The sequence below is a fragment of the Carettochelys insculpta genome, chromosome 19 (assembly GCF_033958435.1).
Source record: "Carettochelys insculpta isolate YL-2023 chromosome 19, ASM3395843v1, whole genome shotgun sequence".
Lineage (NCBI taxonomy): Eukaryota > Metazoa > Chordata > Testudines > Carettochelyidae > Carettochelys > Carettochelys insculpta.
In genome coordinates this window covers 25827447-25844669 of record NC_134155.1, presented here as the reverse complement: position 1 = coordinate 25844669, position 17223 = coordinate 25827447, and the positions used below count along the sequence as shown (strand labels likewise).

Sequence of the window (17223 nt, the reverse complement as noted above, 5' to 3'; positions counted from 1 at the left end):
GGGTACACTCAGACGGGCGTGCAGGACAGGGGTGTGAGTGGGCAGTGTACGGGGTACACACAGCCGGGCGTGCAGGACAGGGGTGTGAGTGGGCAGTGTGCGGGGTACACACAGCCGGGCGTGCAGGCCGGGGGTGTGAGTGGGCAGTGTGCGGGGTACACACAGCCGGGCGTGCAGGACAGGGGTGTGAGTGGGCAGTGTGCGGGGTACACACAGCCGGGCGTGCAGGCCGGGGGTGTGAGTGGGCAGTGTGCGGGGTACACACAGCCGGGCGTGCAGGCCGGGGGTGTGAGTGGGCAGTGTGAGGGGTACACACAGCCGGGTGTGCAGGACAGGGGTGTGAGTGGGCAGTGTGCAGGGTACACGCAGCCAGGTGTGCAGGCCGGGTTGTGAGTGGGCAGTGTGAGGGGTACACACAGCCGGGCGTGCAGGACAGGGGTGTGAGTGGGCAGTGTGCGGGGTACACACAGCCAGGCGTGCAGGCCGGGGGTGTGAGTGGGCAGTGTGCGGGGTACACACAGCCGGGCGTGCAGGCCGGGGGTGTGAGTGGGCAGTGTGAGGGGTACACACAGCCGGGTGTGCAGGCCGGGGGTGTGAGTGGGCAGTGTGCGGGGTACACACAGCCGGGTGTGCAGGCCGGGTTGTGAGTGGGCAGTGTGAGGGGTACACACAGCCGGGCGTGCAGGACAGGGGTGTGAGTGGGCAGTGTGCGCGGTACACACAGCCGGGCGTGCAGGCCGGGGGTGTGAGTGGGCAGTGTGCGGTGTACACACAGCCGGGCGTGCAGGCCGGGGGTGTGAGTGGGCAGTGTGCGGGGTACACACAGCCGGGCGTGCAGGACGGGGGTGTGAGTGGGCAGTGTGAGGGGTACACACAGCCGGGTGTGCAGGCCGGGGGTGTGAGTGGGCCGTGGGTGGGGTGCACACAGCCGGGTGTGCAGGCCGGGGGTGTGAGTGGGCCGTGTGAGGGGTGCACACAGCCGGGTGTGCAGGCCGGGGGTGTGAGTGGGCCGTGTGCGGGGTACACACAGCCGGGTGTGCAGGACGGGGGTGTGAGTGGGCCGTGTGCGGGGTACACACAGCCGGGTGTGCAGGACGGGGGTGTGAGTGGGCAGTGTGAGGGGTGCACACAGCCGGGTGTGCAGGCCGGGGGTGTGAGTGGGCAGTGTGCGGGGTGCACACAGCCGGGTGTGCAGGCCGGGGGTGTGAGTGGGCAGTGTGCGGGGTACACACAGCCGGGCGTGCAGGCCGGGGGTGTGAGTGGGCAGTGTGCGGGGTACACACAGCTGGGTGTGCAGGCCGGGGGTCTGAGTGGTCAGTGTGCGGGATGCACACAGCCGGGTGTGCAGGCCGGGGGTGTGAGTGGGCAGTGTGCAGGGTGCACGCAGCCGGGTGTGCAGGCCGGGGGTGTGAGTGGGCAGTGTGCGGGGTACACTCAGACGGGCGTGCAGGACAGGGGTGTGAGTGGGCAGTGTACGGGGTACACACAGCCGGGCGTGCAGGACAGGGGTGTGAGTGGGCAGTGTGCGGGGTACACACAGCCGGGCGTGCAGGCCGGGGGTGTGAGTGGGCAGTGTGCGGGGTACACACAGCCGGGCGTGCAGGACAGGGGTGTGAGTGGGCAGTGTGCGGGGTACACACAGCCGGGCGTGCAGGCCGGGGGTGTGAGTGGGCAGTGTGCGGGGTACACACAGCCGGGCGTGCAGGCCGGGGGTGAGTGGGCAGTGTGAGGGGTACACACAGCCGGGTGTGCAGGACAGGGGTGTGAGTGGGCAGTGTGCAGGGTACACGCAGCCAGGTGTGCAGGCCGGGTTGTGAGTGGGCAGTGTGAGGGGTACACACAGCCGGGCGTGCAGGACAGGGGTGTGAGTGGGCAGTGTGCGGGGTACACACAGCCAGGCGTGCAGGCCGGGGGTGTGAGTGGGCAGTGTGCGGGGTACACACAGCCGGGCGTGCAGGCCGGGGGTGTGAGTGGGCAGTGTGAGGGGTACACACAGCCGGGTGTGCAGGCCGGGGGTGTGAGTGGGCAGTGTGCGGGGTACACACAGCCGGGTGTGCAGGCCGGGTTGTGAGTGGGCAGTGTGAGGGGTACACACAGCCGGGCGTGCAGGACAGGGGTGTGAGTGGGCAGTGTGCGCGGTACACACAGCCGGGCGTGCAGGCCGGGGGTGTGAGTGGGCAGTGTGCGGGGTACACACAGCCGGGCGTGCAGGCCGGGGGTGTGAGTGGGCAGTGTGAGGGGTACACACAGCCGGGTGTGCAGGACAGGGGTGTGAGTGGGCAGTGTGCAGGGTACACGCAGCCAGGTGTGCAGGACAGGGGTGTGAGTGGGCAGTGTGCGGGGTACACACAGCCGGGTGTGCAGGACAGGGGTGTGAGTGGGCAGTGTAAGGGGTACACACAGCCGGGTGTGCAGGCCGGGGGTTTGAGTGGGCAGTGTGCGGGGTACACACAGCCGGGTGTGCAGGACAGGGGTGTGAGTGGGCAGTGTGCGGGGTACACACAGCCGGGCGTGCAGGCCGGGGGTGTGAGTGGGCAGTGTGCGGGGTACACACAGCCGGGCGTGCAGGACAGGGGTGTGAGTGGGCAGTGTGCGGGGTACACACAGCCGGGCGTGCAGGCCGGGGGTGTGAGTGGGCAGTGTGCAGGGTACACACAGCCGGGCGTGCAAGCCGGGGGTGTGAGTGGGCAGTGTGCGGGGTTCACACAGCCGGGCGTGCAGGCCGGGGGTGTGAGTGGGCAGTGTGCGGGGTTCACACAGCCGGGTGTGCAGGCCGGGGGTGTGAGTGGGCAGTGTGCGGGGTACACACAAGCGGGCGTGCAGGACAGGGGTGTGAGTGGGCAGTGTGCGGGGTACACACAGCCGGGCGTGCAGGCCGGGGGTGTGAGTGGGCAGTGTGCGGGGTACACACAGCCGGGCGTGCAGGCCGGGGGTGTGAGTGGGCAGTGTGCGGGATTCTCACAGCCGGGTGTGCAGGCCGGGGGTGTGAGTGGGCAGTGTGCGGGGTACACACAGCCGGGCGTGCAGGCCGGGGGTGTGAGTGGGCAGTGTGCGGGGTTCACACAGCCGGGCGTGCAGGACAGGGGTGTGAGTGGGCAGTGTGCGGGGTACACACAGCTGGGCGTGCAGGCCGGGGGTGTGAGTGGGCAGTGTGCGGGGTACACACAGCCGGGTGTGCAGGCCGGGGGTGTGAGTGGGCAGTGTGCGGGGTACACACAGCCGGGTGTGCAGGCCGGGTTGTGAGTGGGCAGTGTGAGGGGTACACACAGCCGGGCGTGCAGGCCGGGGGTGTGAGTGGGCAGTGTGCAGGGTACACACAGCCGGGCGTGCAGGCCGGGGGTGTGAGTGGGCAGTGTGAGGGGTACACACAGCCGGGTGTGCAGGCCGGGGGTGTGAGTGGGCAGTGTGCGGGGTACACACAGCCGGGCGTGCAGGCCGGGGGTGTGAGTGGGCAGTGTGCAGGGTACACACAGCCGGGCGTGCAGGCCGGGGGTGTGAGTGGGCAGTGTGAGGGGTACACACAGCCGGGCGTGCAGGCCGGGGGTGTGAGTGGGCAGTGTGCGGGGTACACACAGCCGGGCGTGCAGGCCAGGGGGTGTGAGTGGGCAGTGTGCGGGGTACACACAGCCGGGCGTGCAGGCCGGGTTGTGAGTGGGCAGTGTGAGGGGTACACACAGCCGGGTGTGCAGGCCGGGGGTGTGAGTGGGCAGTGTGCGGGGTACACACAGCCGGGCGTGCAGGCCAGGGGGTGTGAGTGGGCAGTGTGCGGGGTACACACAGCCGGGCGTGCAGGCCGGGGGTGTGAGTGGGCAGTGTGAGGGGTACACACAGCCGGGCGTGCAGGCCGGGGGTGTGAGTGGGCAGTGTGCGGGGTACACACAGCCGGGCGTGCAGGCCAGGGGGTGTGAGTGGGCAGTGTGCGGGGTACACACAGCCGGGCGTGCAGGCCGGGTTGTGAGTGGGCAGTGTGAGGGGTACACACAGCCGGGTGTGCAGGCCGGGGGTGTGAGTGGGCAGTGTGCGGGGTACACACAGCCGGGCGTGCAGGCCGGGGGTGTGAGTGGGCAGTGTGCGGGGTACACACAGCCGGGCGTGCAGGCCGGGGGTGTGAGTGGGCAGTGTGCGGGGTACACACAGCCGGGTGTGCAGGCCGGGTTGTGAGTGGGCAGTGTGCGGGGTACACACAGCCGGGCGTGCAGGCCGGGGGTGTGAGCGGGCAGTGTGCGGGGTACACACAGCCAGGCGTGCAGGCCGGGGGTGTGAGTGGGCAGTGTGCGGGGTACACACAGCCGGGCGTGCAGGCCAGGGGGTGTGAGTGGGCAGTGTGCGGGGTACACACAGCCGGGCGTGCAGGCCGGGGGTGTGAGTGGGCAGTGTGAGGGGTACACACAGCCGGGCGTGCAGGCCGGGGGTGTGAGTGGGCAGTGTGCAGGGTACACACAGCCGGGCGTGCAGGCCGGGGGTGTGAGTGGGCAGTGTGCGGGGTACACACAGCCGGGCGTGCAGGCCGGGGGTGTGAGTGGGCAGTGTGCGGGGTACACACAGCCGGGCGTGCAGGCCGGGGGTGTGAGTGGGCAGTGTGCAGGGTACACACAGCCGGGTGTGCAGGCCGGGGGTGTGAGTGGGCAGTGTGAGGGGTACACACAGCCGGGCGTGCAGGCCGGGGGTGTGAGTGGGCAGTGTGCGGGGTACACACAGCCGGGCGTGCAGGCCGGGGGTGTGAGTGGGCAGTGTGCGGGGTTCACACAGCCGGGTGTGCAGGCCGAGTGGTGCTCAGCCGGCCCTTGCTGAGAGCACGCCCCTGGGCTAGGCTCCCGCCCCTGCTGGGGGGTTCAGGTCTTCCATGCCCCAGGGGAGCAGCACACGGATGTCACTGCCAGGCAGCCTGCGAAGGTACAGGATTTCTCAGCTGTGCTCCAGGTTGCAGGGAGCCTCGTCTCTCCTAGACAGCCACTGGCCAAGGGTGCCCGTGAGGCCAGGCTTTCACCCACAGCTCCAGAGATGGGAAGGCCGGAGGGAGCTCGGTCCTCTGGTCTGAGCCCTGCACGGCCCAGGCAGGACTGCCCTGAAGAATTCCCGTCCGAACGTGTCTTGCGCCCACTGCCAGCCGCTGGGGCTGTCACACTTGCTACAGTGACGGGCCGGGAGGCCTCAGAGCAGCTAACAGCTCCGCATCAGATCCGGTGAGAGGCCTAAATGCTCCCAGCTCCTGTCATCTTCTTGGCCCTCCTGGGGGAGGCTCGGGCTGGCTCAGCTGTGGGGGGGAGCTCAGAGGGCTAGCCTGAGCCTCAGCCTGAGCGGTGACATCCACACAGGGCTGCGCTCCAGGCCCGCTGGTGAGCCTCTCTCTGCCCCAGCCGGGGCCTTGCTGCCAGCTGTCCTGGAGCCAGACGCTGGAGAAAGCCATCAGCTCCTGTCCCGCCATGCAATGGGCAGGTGGAGGCTGCCCCTCCGGGCTGCTGGCTGAGGGAAAGGGCCCTCAGCGCCCATTCAGCTAACCCCTAGGAGGGCAATCGCTCCCCAGAAAGGGCACCGAGTCTCCAGCGATGGGAGCACGGAAGGGGCGGCTCAGCCACGGCCAGGAGCCTGTGGGAGGCGGATTGCCGTACGCGGGAGAAAGGGAGCTCTGCGCCTCGGAAGGAACCCCGGGAAGGGCGACTATCCCTGCATCAAACGTCCTGTGAAACGCCTGTCACGCTCCTCGAATAGCTACTCCACCTCTGCTGAGGGGCGCGCTGCCATGGCCAAGGCGATTGCTTCCTGCCCCACTACGGCTGGTGAGAGCCATCTTTGCCTTGCCAGAGACGCTCCAGAGGGATTCTGGAGCCCCTGGTACATACGCCTGGAACCAGGGTGAGCCACCGGCCGGTCGGCGTGGCCATCGCTGCTGACGACGGAGCTGTAGAAGGGCTCTTGCTGCCCATGCAGTGAGCTGTGCTGATTCCCGTAACGCACACGAAGGAAGGCGGCTGTCTCCTCCAGGAACTCACGGAAAGGGCCGGTCAGGCCAAGGCAAGGGACCCCCAGAGAGGGGTGTCCCTGAGTCTGTAGCCACCAGAAAGGCCAAACAAGGCCTCCTCCAAACAGCCCGCGAGTGCCCGGTGCCTATTCCAGTAGTCGCTCGAAGAGCCGCAGCTGCCAGGTCAGATGGCCGAGCAAAAGGGCCACCGGTGGCCAATCTAAGCACTGCAAGGGTGACAGCCCAGCAGCCGAGTCACATGCACACAGGGAGCCAGCGTCTCAGGCACATGGCCAAAGGAAGAGCCACGTTCAAGTGTCCCACAGAGAGAACCAGCACTGCCCATGGGAACTGCCCCTCAGGAGCCTGCTGGTAATTCAGAGAACTGGCACAAAAGGCAATTACTGCTTCTCAGGTAGCTCACGGAGGGGTGTTCTCACATGGCACCGACGCCCCAGGGAAGCCAATGGCTGCCTCTGTAATGGCCAGGAAAGGGGCTGTTGCTGCCGATTCCTGCTAACAGCAGGGGCCCCGGGAGTCTGCAAACTAACCCACAGGAGAGGCAGTAGCGGCCTGGCTCAGAAGTTACAAAGAGACGAGCTGGTGCTCTGGAAGCCGAGCGGAACAGGCTGGATGCTGCGTATTCGAACCATGATGGAAAACTCCATGGCTATGAGTCCCACGGACCCACCAAAGGGCGAGGATGGACGACTGAAACAACACCAGCGCGGGCGGGCGACCCCGCACATAGCTGGCAGAGGCCTAGATTGCGCCTAGTCCCACAACCGTTCCCTAGCCAGCACCCCGCATCAGCGTCAAATAACCAGGGATGGGCTGTAGAAAGGCCACCCACGATCTTCACAGGCGGTACCAGGACTAGTCACGCAGCCGGCCGCAGAAATCACATTGCATCTCCTCGCAGGGGGGACTGTGGGCGACGGCAGCCTCCTTACACAGCCCCGGGAGGGTGCGGCTTTACCCATGCTAGAAGGCCTGGGAGAGACAGCCCTTCCCCGGGCCGGCCCAGGTGTTGGGAGCAACCTGCCACTCGTGGGGGTGCTCCGCTGGGACGGGGGGCGGTGCAGAGCCCGGCAGTGCGAGGGGGGCCAGCTCCCTGGAGCGCCAGCCTGGCTCCCTGCTGGGGCTGTCTCCTGCGATTTATTCCTGGTGGCTCCACCGGCGTCAGCACCGTGTCTGGGCTCCAGGCCACTGGTGGGGCCCTGCTGTAGGAGCCAGGTGCTGCCTCAGCCATACTCTGGCGGCTCCCTCGTTAGCACAGGCACCCCATCAAAGGCCGTCTGGGGCAGCGGCTAGGCAGCGGAAACGGCTGCGGGGGAGAGGCCAGACGGCTTGGGGAGCTCTCCCCCTGAACAGCTCTTCAGCTTCCCGGGCTGCTGGGTAGGAGATGGGCCCTGAGTGTAACTCTGCCTCTGCGGGAGGAAGTCGGCCTGGCCCCAGGCAGGGGGAAGTGGCTGCTCTGGCGAGGTTTCACGGCAGGCCGCCCTGTCTGCCTGGCGCTCGGCCAGCCCTGCGGCTCACCGCACCGGCTGCCTCTTGCCGGGGAGGCCGCTCTTGTGTCACCATGGAAACCAGGTATCGTCAGAGAAGGGGGGATGAGGCGCTAGGACCCCGTAGCACAGCTCCCCTGGCCTGGCACTGAGCAGCTTCCTCCGCCAGACAGCGTCTGCTGCAGAGCCCCATTGCACAACAGCCCTTGGCAGGCACACGCGTCGCAGCCTGCCAGCGAGAACGCAGCACTCCCAGGGCTGAGCGCTGCTGGGGCTGGGGCCTGTGCTACCTGCCCAGCCCTGGCCTGCATGTCCCCGCACAGCCCAGCCAAGGCACACACCCGAGGCAGCCCTGCCCTGCTCCTGCACTCGCCTGTGCCTCTCCCGCGGAGCGGGGCAGAACAAGAGGCGTCATGACCCTGCCCTCCCCTCTGGCCTGCACTACTGTTCCCTGCAGACCAGCCCTGCCCCGTGGGCAGCCAGAGTGGGGCATGGCCCAGGGCCTCACACACGAGGCGGTCCCTGCCCAGGGCACCCAGGCAAGCCACGGTCTAGGTCTGCACAGGCTCTCTGCTGCCGAGGCTCAGTGGTGGTCAGGCCACGGGAGGGGCCGCTGGCCAGATGCCAATGCACACTAAATATACACAGGTGCTGGGGCCTGCAGGTAAGTGCTGCACCAGCCCTGAACGTCTGCACAGCACTGGGTGCAGCGGGAATGGGCTCGCAGCAATGCAAATAACAAAGAACCAGCTCGGTGCTGGCCGCCTCTCCTGGCTCAACCCAGGCACAGGTCTTTCTCCTGCCCTGGGCCGCGGTCAGGGCCCGGTGGCAGGAAGGGCAGGGACTTGGGTGCAGGTCACAGTGCAGCAGGGGAGGGGTACTCAGCAGCAGCTCCAGCTCTCGCCAAAGGCCAGACTAAGGGGGACCCCCCGGCCCAGCTTGGCTGCTTACCTGGGAGCTTTGGGGCTTTGATGGGGTACCCCAGAGGGACGCCGGGCTGCTGGCCCCCAAAGCCTACGAACCCTGAAAGACAGCAGCAGAGACTCTGGCTGTGGCAAAGGCCCAGTGCTCTTTGCGAACCCACCACCGGCTGAGGGGCAGCCAGGGAGCGTCGGGGGTCCAGAGCAGAACGCCCCATGTGGGCACAGCTGGGGGCTAAGGCCTGGCCTGCGCACGGGCAGGTCCTGGGGCCGGGGGGACACCACTCGGGTATATGGACCATGCAGGTGAACGCAGCATGGGCAGCCCCTGGGGCTGGGGAGACACCACTTGGGAATATGGACCGTGCAGACGAACGCGCAGCCTGCGGACAAGCAGGCGACTCACCAGGAATTCCTGCAAGGGCTCCCACTGCTCCTGTTAAAGAGAGAAAGAGGCACATGAGCCTCCCAGCCAGGCAATATGGGGTGGAGCCAGTCCATACAGGCCTCAACTGGTCCATGTGGGTCTTAGCTGGGCTGCTGGCTCCATGCTGGTCCATACCAGCCAGAGAGGGCGCATATGGGCCTTCTCCTCACCCACGCTCCCCCATGCCCTGTGACCAAGCGCAGGAAATGCGCCGCACCCCACCCTGTTGGCATGATGAAGGAGGCAGACTCCTATCACCTCGGCACAGCGCTGGCCACCCCCAACCTGCACAGGCCACAGCAGCCCTGCTCCCCGGGGAAGGCAGCGTACCTGGGGCTTTCGGCTTCACTCCAGTCCCAGTGGGCACACCGGGCAGGACGCCGATGCCAGGGTATCGGATCCCTGCAACACAGAGCAGAGGAAGCCACCTGACTGCAGGGCAGGCGCACCCCCCGTGAGACCCCCAGCCCCTGCACTGCACGGCGGAGCTGACGGCATGAAGCATCCGCCTTGTCCCAGTGCAGTCCTCGGCGCGGCACTGAGAGCTGTGGCCTCAGCCTGGCTGCCTTCCTTCCTGTGCCTGCGGAGCAGCTGCTGCCGTCTTGTCCTGGGCCCTCCCTGGATGAGAGCCTGTCACTTCCTGTCTCTCCCATCCTTCCCTCTCCTCCTGCTCTAGGTGAGCGCGACCCCAGGGGTCACTGCAGCCACGGCTGCCAGGAGGTCGGCTGGGCTGCGCAGAACGCGCCCTTCTCACGAGCGCTCTGCAGAAAGGATCTGGCGGAGGAGGCACCCTGGCGGCGCTGGGGCAGGGACACGTCTGGCTCTGAGCGTGCTGGAGATACAGGGGTGACGTATGTCCTGGACAGGGAATGCCGGTGTGCCTGTGCCATCCCCAGGGCCATCCAGCAAGGTGACGCCAGAGACAGCAGGGTGCCCTGCCTCTGAGCAGCACCGCAGCTGTGGAGAGGGCTGCGGAGAGCAGGGCCCTGGCGTCCCGCAGTGCCCACTGCTGAGATCTGCTGGGCTCCCCCAGGTGACCCTGCCCGGGAGGGCTCCCGCCCTGTGCCAGGCGGCTGGTGCCCAGAAGGCAAGCGACTGGGTTTGGCCCCTCTCGGGGCGGTGCAGTGGGGGGTAGAGTGGAGCCACTGGGGAGGCAGCAGAGCGGCACATGGCCTGAGAGAGGGGTTGGACTCAGCAGCAGCCTCCCAGGGATCCCAGCCTGGGGTCCCTGGACATCGCCGGGGAGGCAGCTCCAGACCAGCACTTGCAGGGCGCTGGCAGGGACGGGCTGAGCTCCAGCAGGGCACGGCTGGAGCCTGTGGGCTCTGGGCACCCTGAGAAAAGCACCACACCCATCCAGCCCTATTTCACCCCCAGCTCCCTGAGCCAGCGCTCCTGCCGGGGCAGCTCCTCCCAAATGCCAGGAAGCCAGTGCCTGGGGTTACAGTGATGCCCAGGGGATTCTAGGCCCCCTTTGCCGAACGAGCCCCTCTCCGCCCCCTGCCCTGGCCCCAGATGCCCCCCCATCCACCTCCAGGGTTTGTATCCATGCCCTAAGTGGACAGTTTTAGGGCTCAGTTTGGTCTGGACAGGGCCAGGTGCCCCCAGAATGGAGGGAACTCTCCGGCTGGCTGGGCAGCGCCCCGTGCTCCCACCAGGATGGTCTGGGAATCTCGGGCTCTGGCACTGCTGGATCCCTTGGCACAGAATTTATCAGCAGGGCCAGCCCTGGGGCCTGGCTCCCACTCACCTGTCCCTGGGAGCACGCCGCCCGGGAACACGCCAGGAATGCCGACACCTGCCAGGCCAGAGAGAAAGAGCCGTGACCGTCTGGCCAGCTACCTGGTGCCCTCCTCCCAGCCCCGCTGTCTCCTTCGCTGGCACCTACCTGGGACCTTGGCAGGTTTCGCTCCAGGAGCTACTCCAGGCTGCACCCCAACCTGCGGCTGGACAGCACCTGTGGGAGAGCCAGGGGCCATGAGCGGCAGCAGGAGGGGCCCCTGCTCCTCTCCAGGCAGGGCAGGGCAGGAGGCAGTCAGAGCTGTGGCTGGGGAGGGGGAGCACAGGACCGCGACGCACCTTTCCTGGGGAGACCCCAACACCACCGACGCCACCCGCCCCGGCACTGTCACCAAAGCAAGGGCTTATTCGCCGCGTGCGGCAGAGTGCCAGCAGGAGCCCAGGGCAGGGACCACGTGCTCCCAGGGTGCCGGGCAGTGCAGCCTCCATGTGCACGCTGCACTGGGCGTCCGCATGCTGCCCTCCCTCCTGCGGGCGCCTGGAGTCCCCACGGGAGTAGCAGCCTCTGTGGCACCTGCTGGGCGGCCCCGGGGTCCTGGTCTGCCCAGTGCCCAGCGCTGTGCTCCCAGGCAGCGGCTCCTATGCCAGCCACATGGCCCACGGGCACCAGCAGCAGCCCCTGCCCCAGCTCAGCCCTTGCCCAAGAGACCAGTGCCCCTCACTTGTCGCTTCAGACCGGGCCGACACCAGGACCTGCCCCAGAGAGGCAGGAACCCCAGCAAGAGAAGGGAGGCAGCAGGAGATACTGCTCGAGCCAGGGCCAGGCCACTCAGCAAATCCCCTGGGGCAGCCTGAGCTCCTGGGCTGGTGCCCGTCCCAGGTGCCAGGGGCCTGTCCCAGGCCCACTCCTAAGCCAGCATGCACATGAATGCAACTGGTCTGTGGAAGTGGCAGCAGGCACTGGTGGGGGCAGGTGGCTGGCAGGGACCCTGGTTCAGCCCCTGCAGGAGAAGGACATCTTCACTCACCTGCTTTAGCAGCAGCTTTGTAGGCAGCTGCCAGCCCAGCCGCAGGGTAGAGGCCGCCAGGGTAGACACCTCCGGGATAGAGGCCGGGTTGGACTATGCCACCTGCCCGAGAGAGCCGGAGGCGCAGCTGTGACGGGGAAGGCTCTGGAAGGGATTAGCCCTGCCCTGCCCCCTCCACCCTCTCTGCGCAGGTGGGAGAGGGGCTCCCTGGTGAAGCAGGGCCTCATGCGTGGACCCACGTGGCTGCGGAGCTCGGCTGCCATGCCCATGGGCGGCTCCTCCCAGCAGGCCTCCAGGGCACCTGTCAGCCGGCGTGGGGCTAGGCACAGGTGCAGGGAGTGAGGCCGCCTCCTCGGGGGCCCCGTGGGGCAGCTGCAATCCCTGCTCCCCGCAGGCTGTTGCGTAAGCGAGCTCACCGCCCCACTGATCTGGGTCAGGGCCTGACGGGCAGGATGAGAGCAGGCACCAGGATGGCAGGGGGCTGCTCCAGGGAGCAGGCGGTTCCCAGCCTGCCTGGAGTGCCCCTCTGCCAGCACGCCCCTGCCCAGCCCCACCTCTAGCTGCCCCCGGAACGCCCTGGGCCCCACCCCACAACTAGCTCCCTGCCAGACACCATGGCACCCTCGCCCCCAGCCCCGGCAGGCACTGGCTGGCTGGGGCCAGTTACCAGACCAGACTGCTGGAGCACCCAGCTGCCCTGTGGCTCTTTGTCCCTGCTGCCCACCCCACATGCCCCTGGAGGTTCCTGATACAGTGGGGCCAGACCCTGCTGGGGCTGCAGCTGAACCCTGTCGCTCAGGGCTGTGCAGAGCCCTGGCTCCCGCCCCACACGCACGGCAAGGCTGGCTGGCCCCACTGACAGCCTGGCCCGTCTCAGGGCCCGTCTCCAGCTGGGCGAACGGGGATAAGGACCCGCCGTGTCCATCACAGACAAGGAGGTACGCAGGTGCGGGGTCCTGTGCCAGCCCCCTGGCAGGGCCCCGAGCGTCCATGCACTCACCTGGCTGCAGGCCGATGGCGCCAAGCCCACCAAGGCCTGAAAGGGAAGAGAAGTGTGACGTAGCGGGGTGCGTGTGTGCAAGACAGGCTGAGCAGTTCACACCAGCTAAGAACGACCCCCCTGCGCTGGCGGCGACCTAAGCTGGCAGGTAACACCTCTGTCCTGGAACAAGCCGGGCTTGAATGAAGCAGCAGTTAGTGAGGGGGAGTGGGAAGGCACATAGCCTGGACTGGAGGAAAGGAACAAAGCGGGGAACCAAGGCCCTGGCTTGGGGGGCTCCCCTCGGGCCTCCCCTCCCTAAGATGGGTTGGACTGACTGTCTCTGCCAGTTGTACTGACACCTCGGCAGTGTGCTGTGTCTCTGCCGGCGAATAAACGCCTGGTTCTACCTGGGGAGTGAGAGTCGCTCCTGCCTGTGGACGGGGAGCAGAGACCAGGAACCCCTGAGCCCCAGGACAACAGCTGAGGGGGACAGGGCCAGAGGGCAGGGCCTGGGGGGTGGCTGCCCAGCCTGGCCTGTTTCGTGTGGGAGATGGAGGCACTGGGTCATCTCAGCTGTTTCCACCAGGCTCTGAGTAGACCGAAGTGGGGGTGGCAGGTGTGGGGGGACCTCCCCCAGCTGCCACCGCTGGGCCCTGAAGGCTGGGAAGAGCCTGGCATTGTTGTCCTGTGCTCCCCGCATGGCCCCGGCCAGGAGCAGCTTCTCACAAGGGCAGCCGTGGGGCTGGAGCCACGGAGACTGTCGGCCGGGGGCTCCCCTGTGCCCTGGATGTCTTTGCCTCCTCGGCCAGGGCTGCCCCCCGCCCCAGAATTCCAGCTGGAGTTTCGATAACAGAACCTCCCACCCACATCTGCCCAGATAACCAGCCTGGAGGGGGCTCACCGGCGGAAGGCACCAGCTAGTCTGACCCCCTCCCTTGCTCAGGCCACGGACCGATCCCGGGCAGAGCTTGTGGGAACTAACCCGCTCCAGAGCTAGGAGGGCAGTGCAATGCTGAGACTCCCCCAGCCCCACAGCCTGCAGGAAATCCTCCCAGGGCCTAGGTACGCTGGCTGCTAACATTCACGCCTTGTTTCCAGTGCCAGCGTGTAGCTCCAGCATCCAGCGCCCGGAGCCAGTGCTCTCCGCTAGGCTGCAAAGCGCCGGCCCTGGTTCCCTGCGGAGAGGCTGACCACAGCCCCATGGAACAGGCTGGGTGCTCGGACGCTGCCTGAGGCTGCGGAGTGCCAGAGCGAGAACCTAGGGGCGCTCTGCCTCTCCCAGTCCAGGTGAGGCCTAAGGAGGAGCAGCCTTGGTCACCGGCTCCTTGCTGGGCGCAGCATGCAGGAGCGGAGGGGCTGAACCCTGGCTTTCGGCTGCTCCAGGTGGGCAGCTGCGGAGAGCGCCTCTTCTCTGCCCAGGGGAGCCCTGGTGCCACGCCATGGGATGTGCCCTGGAGGCAGGACAGGGGTGAGGAGACCAGCCATGTGCTGGGCCAGCTGCAGAGACTGCCCCCTCTGGCCTGCCGCCTGCCCGTGGGTCTGTCTGCCCTCCGTGGCTGTGCCCGTCCCTGCAGCCCTCCCCGGCCTCGGTCCCCCACGCTGCAGGAGGCGGCCGCAGGGCGGGGTCTGAAATGTTTACTAATGTGGAGCAAGTCGCTCAGGACCTCGCTGCCTTCCAACATCTGTACCTAATCATGTGCTCGCTGCCGCCAGGCACAAATTCCTCTGCCCTGGGCGGTGGGCGGCTGCCAGCGCTCCCGCCGGCTCACGCCATTTGGCTTTCATTACCCACAAACACAAGCCTTGTTTTCCTTGCCACAGGCTGAAATCGGAGCCACCCTCGGTGCTGCAGCTGAACGGGCCTGGGAGCCGGTCGCCTGGCTGCTCACCTAGGCTCTGGGCAGGGCTGAGGTGTGACGGGCAGCAGATCAGAGCCAATCGGCCCCCTCAGACGGGCGATCGCCCAGCAGCCTCACCCACAGGCACCTTGGCATCTCTCACCTGCCTCCCAGGGGCCTGCCCCCTCCCTGGCGCCCCAAGGGCTGGGGCCAGCTGCATGCCCAGCTCTGGCGATGCCATGTGAACTGGCCCAGCCACCCTGCTGGACAGCACGGTGATGTGCACTGCTGCCTTGTGTAGTTAGCCTGGGCCCACAACCGGGCCGCTCCTCAGCACCTCCATCCCCTGGGGCTGGGGGTCTGCGGGCACCAGTACAGCCATGTCAGAGGGGCTCCTGGGAAGCCTCCTGCCTGGCCGACAACCCTGCAGGCACTGCCGGCCCCGGCTGGGCTGCTGTCGGTGAGACCCATGCAGCTGCACGGAGCCCGGGGCTGTGCAGGGCTCTGAGCAGCCTCCCAAGGGCTGCACGTCTCCCTGTAAATGGGAGCTCTGCCCCCGAGCACCTCCAGCCCAGCCCAGCCAGTGGGTGGCCACGCATTGGACCCTGCTCTCCAAGGCACGGCCTCCTGGCACTTACTGGTTTGGTGTGGGGCTTGTACTAGTGCAGCTTGATGTCTGCCCTGAGACGGGCACAATGGCTCTGGGGCTCCCTGGCACCGGGCTGGCTGCTCACAGTAGGCTGGGGAAGCCAGGATCCTCTCCCCACCCCACCAGGTACCGCACGCCACAGCCCTACAGCAGCGCTGGCTCTGGCTCAGCCCCCTCCAGCTGGCACTGAACGTCAGGCTCGTTGGGGCCTGACCAGCCCTTGCTGGCACTGGGACAGGCTGCCTGGAGCTAGTTCCCAGGATGGTGCAGATGACCAAAGGCCACCAGCTTGGCCATGGCCTGGGCCTTGCTCTCAGGCAGGCACTGGCTGCCCCTCTGCCCCCCGGCTCCAGAGCAACCCTCCTGCCTGTGCTCCAAGGCTCCCGGATTGCCAGACCCAGGGAATGACGGAGGACCCATCCACCCACACAAGAGCCTGGTGAGTTCCCTGCCCTGGGGCACTGAGGCCCAGGTGCCTGCTAGGTGAGTCCCTGGGCTGGGCTCCAGCTGTGGGGCAGGGGCGTGGGGAGAGCTCCATGTGGTGAGCGGCAAGAGAGGGCCTACGGTCCCAAGGCCCCGGGCAGGGGGCTCTGCCCAGCCCCTGGTGGCAGCTGGCAAAGGATGGAACTAGCACGTGGGGGCAGGGGTCTGAGCTGGCTCGGGGGACGCACTGGCACTGGCTGCAGTGAGCTGGAGGCTGGAAGGGGAAGGCACGCGTGCACTTGTGCTTGCCAAGGCAGTGTCCCCCCAGGGCAGCAGCCAGTGGGGACCCCCACATGTCGACACCTATGTGTTGGGCACTGCCACACTTGAACCACCGACTCTCACGTCCCGCGAGGCTCCACGCCCGAGCTGGGGGCAAGACAAAGGCACTGGCTGCAGCAAGCCTGGCCGCTGGGCTACCAGGTGTTACCGCCCGCACCCCCACAGGCCCTGGTCGGGGCCCGGCTGCAGCTGTGCTCCCTGAGCAGCGACACCCTCGCAGCTCCCTGGGGCCTGTCTCCTGGGCCCCAGAGCGCCTCAGCCAGGGCACTGGGCCCCCAGCTAAGGCCCTGCTGCAGGGCTGTGTGGGGAGGTGGTACGGACAGCTCTGCTTGCCCTGCGCTGGGCTCCGGCTGGCCAGATGCCGCCAAACACCCCTGCTGGGATGAAGGAGACGTTCCCTGAGCTCCTGGCGCTGGGCCCCCTCCCCGGGGCCAGCGTCGCTGGTGGGAACTTCCATCCACCCTCTCCCAGCGTCTCCTGCTTCCCTTACGCAGGGCAGCGTGTGACTTGCGCCTGGGGAGCCCGCCTAGCCTCACCCACAGCCACCTCCCACGTCCAGTGGGGTGGGGGCTTACCTGGGTAGTAGCCGAGACCCGGAACTCCTCCACCGACTCCAGGCACCCCTGCCAAAGAAACAGGCAGCGTCACACCCGGCCAGCCTAGGCACACCCTGCACTGCACCCCGCAAACCTCCCGGGCCCACAGGGAAAGCAGGGCTGCGCCCCAGCTGCAGGGCACGGGGAGCCACCAGCTCTGGGGCAGTGCCGGGGCTCACGGGCCAGTCCCCCACTTCCCGGTGCCACTGTCTGTCCGCTGTTAATGGGTTATAACAATGGGGACGGGCTCTGCAGAGGTGCTTCGAGAGCTACAGCTAAAAGTGCCAGGTGGGGAGCAGCGCAGGGTCAGTGCCTGGCAGGCCTGCTCGCTTCGCTGCGGGGAGCCAGAAGAGCTACATGTGCCCTGAGACCCATGGCAGAGGGTCATACACCCCTCAGGGCCCCACCACCCTCAGGGCCTGGCAGAGGGCCATACACCCGAGGGCCTGGCAGAGGGTCATACGCCACTCAGGGCCTCGCAGAGGGTCATACGCCGCTCAGGGCCTGGCGGAGGGCCGTACGCCGCTCAGGGCCTGGCGGAGGGTCGTACGTCCAAGGGCCTGGCGGAGGGTCGTACGTCCAAGGGCCTGGCGGAGGGTCGTACGCCGCTCAGGGCCTGGCGGAGGGCCATACACCCGAGGGCCTGGCGGAGGGTCATGTGCCACTCAGGGGCTGGCGGAGGGTCATACGCCACTCTGTGCCTGGCGGAGGGCCATACATCTGAGGGCCTGGTGGAGGGCCGTACGCCACTCAGGGCCTGGCGGAGGGTCGTACGCCGCTCAGGACCTGGCGGAGGGTCATACGCCGCTCA

At 67.5% G+C, this 17223-nt stretch overlaps 1 protein-coding gene across 4 annotated transcripts in view; it reads right to left on the bottom strand.

Annotated features, from left to right (window-relative positions):
* The window catches only part of ELN (elastin), a 64891-nt gene that overhangs the window by 35612 nt on the left and 12056 nt on the right, over positions 1-17223 (bottom strand). For 3 of the 4 annotated variants that reach the window (XM_075013479.1, XM_075013476.1, XM_075013477.1), the window contains exons 2-9: positions 16392-16439; positions 12583-12618; positions 11583-11684; positions 10703-10771; positions 10565-10612; positions 9145-9216; positions 8794-8823; positions 8419-8490 (exon numbers count right to left, since the gene is read on the bottom strand). In XM_075013479.1, coding sequence (XP_074869580.1) covers positions 8419-8490; positions 8794-8823; positions 9145-9216; positions 10565-10612; positions 10703-10771; positions 11583-11684; positions 12583-12618; positions 16392-16439 — 477 coding nt within the window. The remainder of the gene's footprint in view (positions 1-8418; positions 8491-8793; positions 8824-9144; positions 9217-10564; positions 10613-10702; positions 10772-11582; positions 11685-12582; positions 12619-16391; positions 16440-17223) is intronic. The other variant, XM_075013478.1, reaches the window with a different exon arrangement.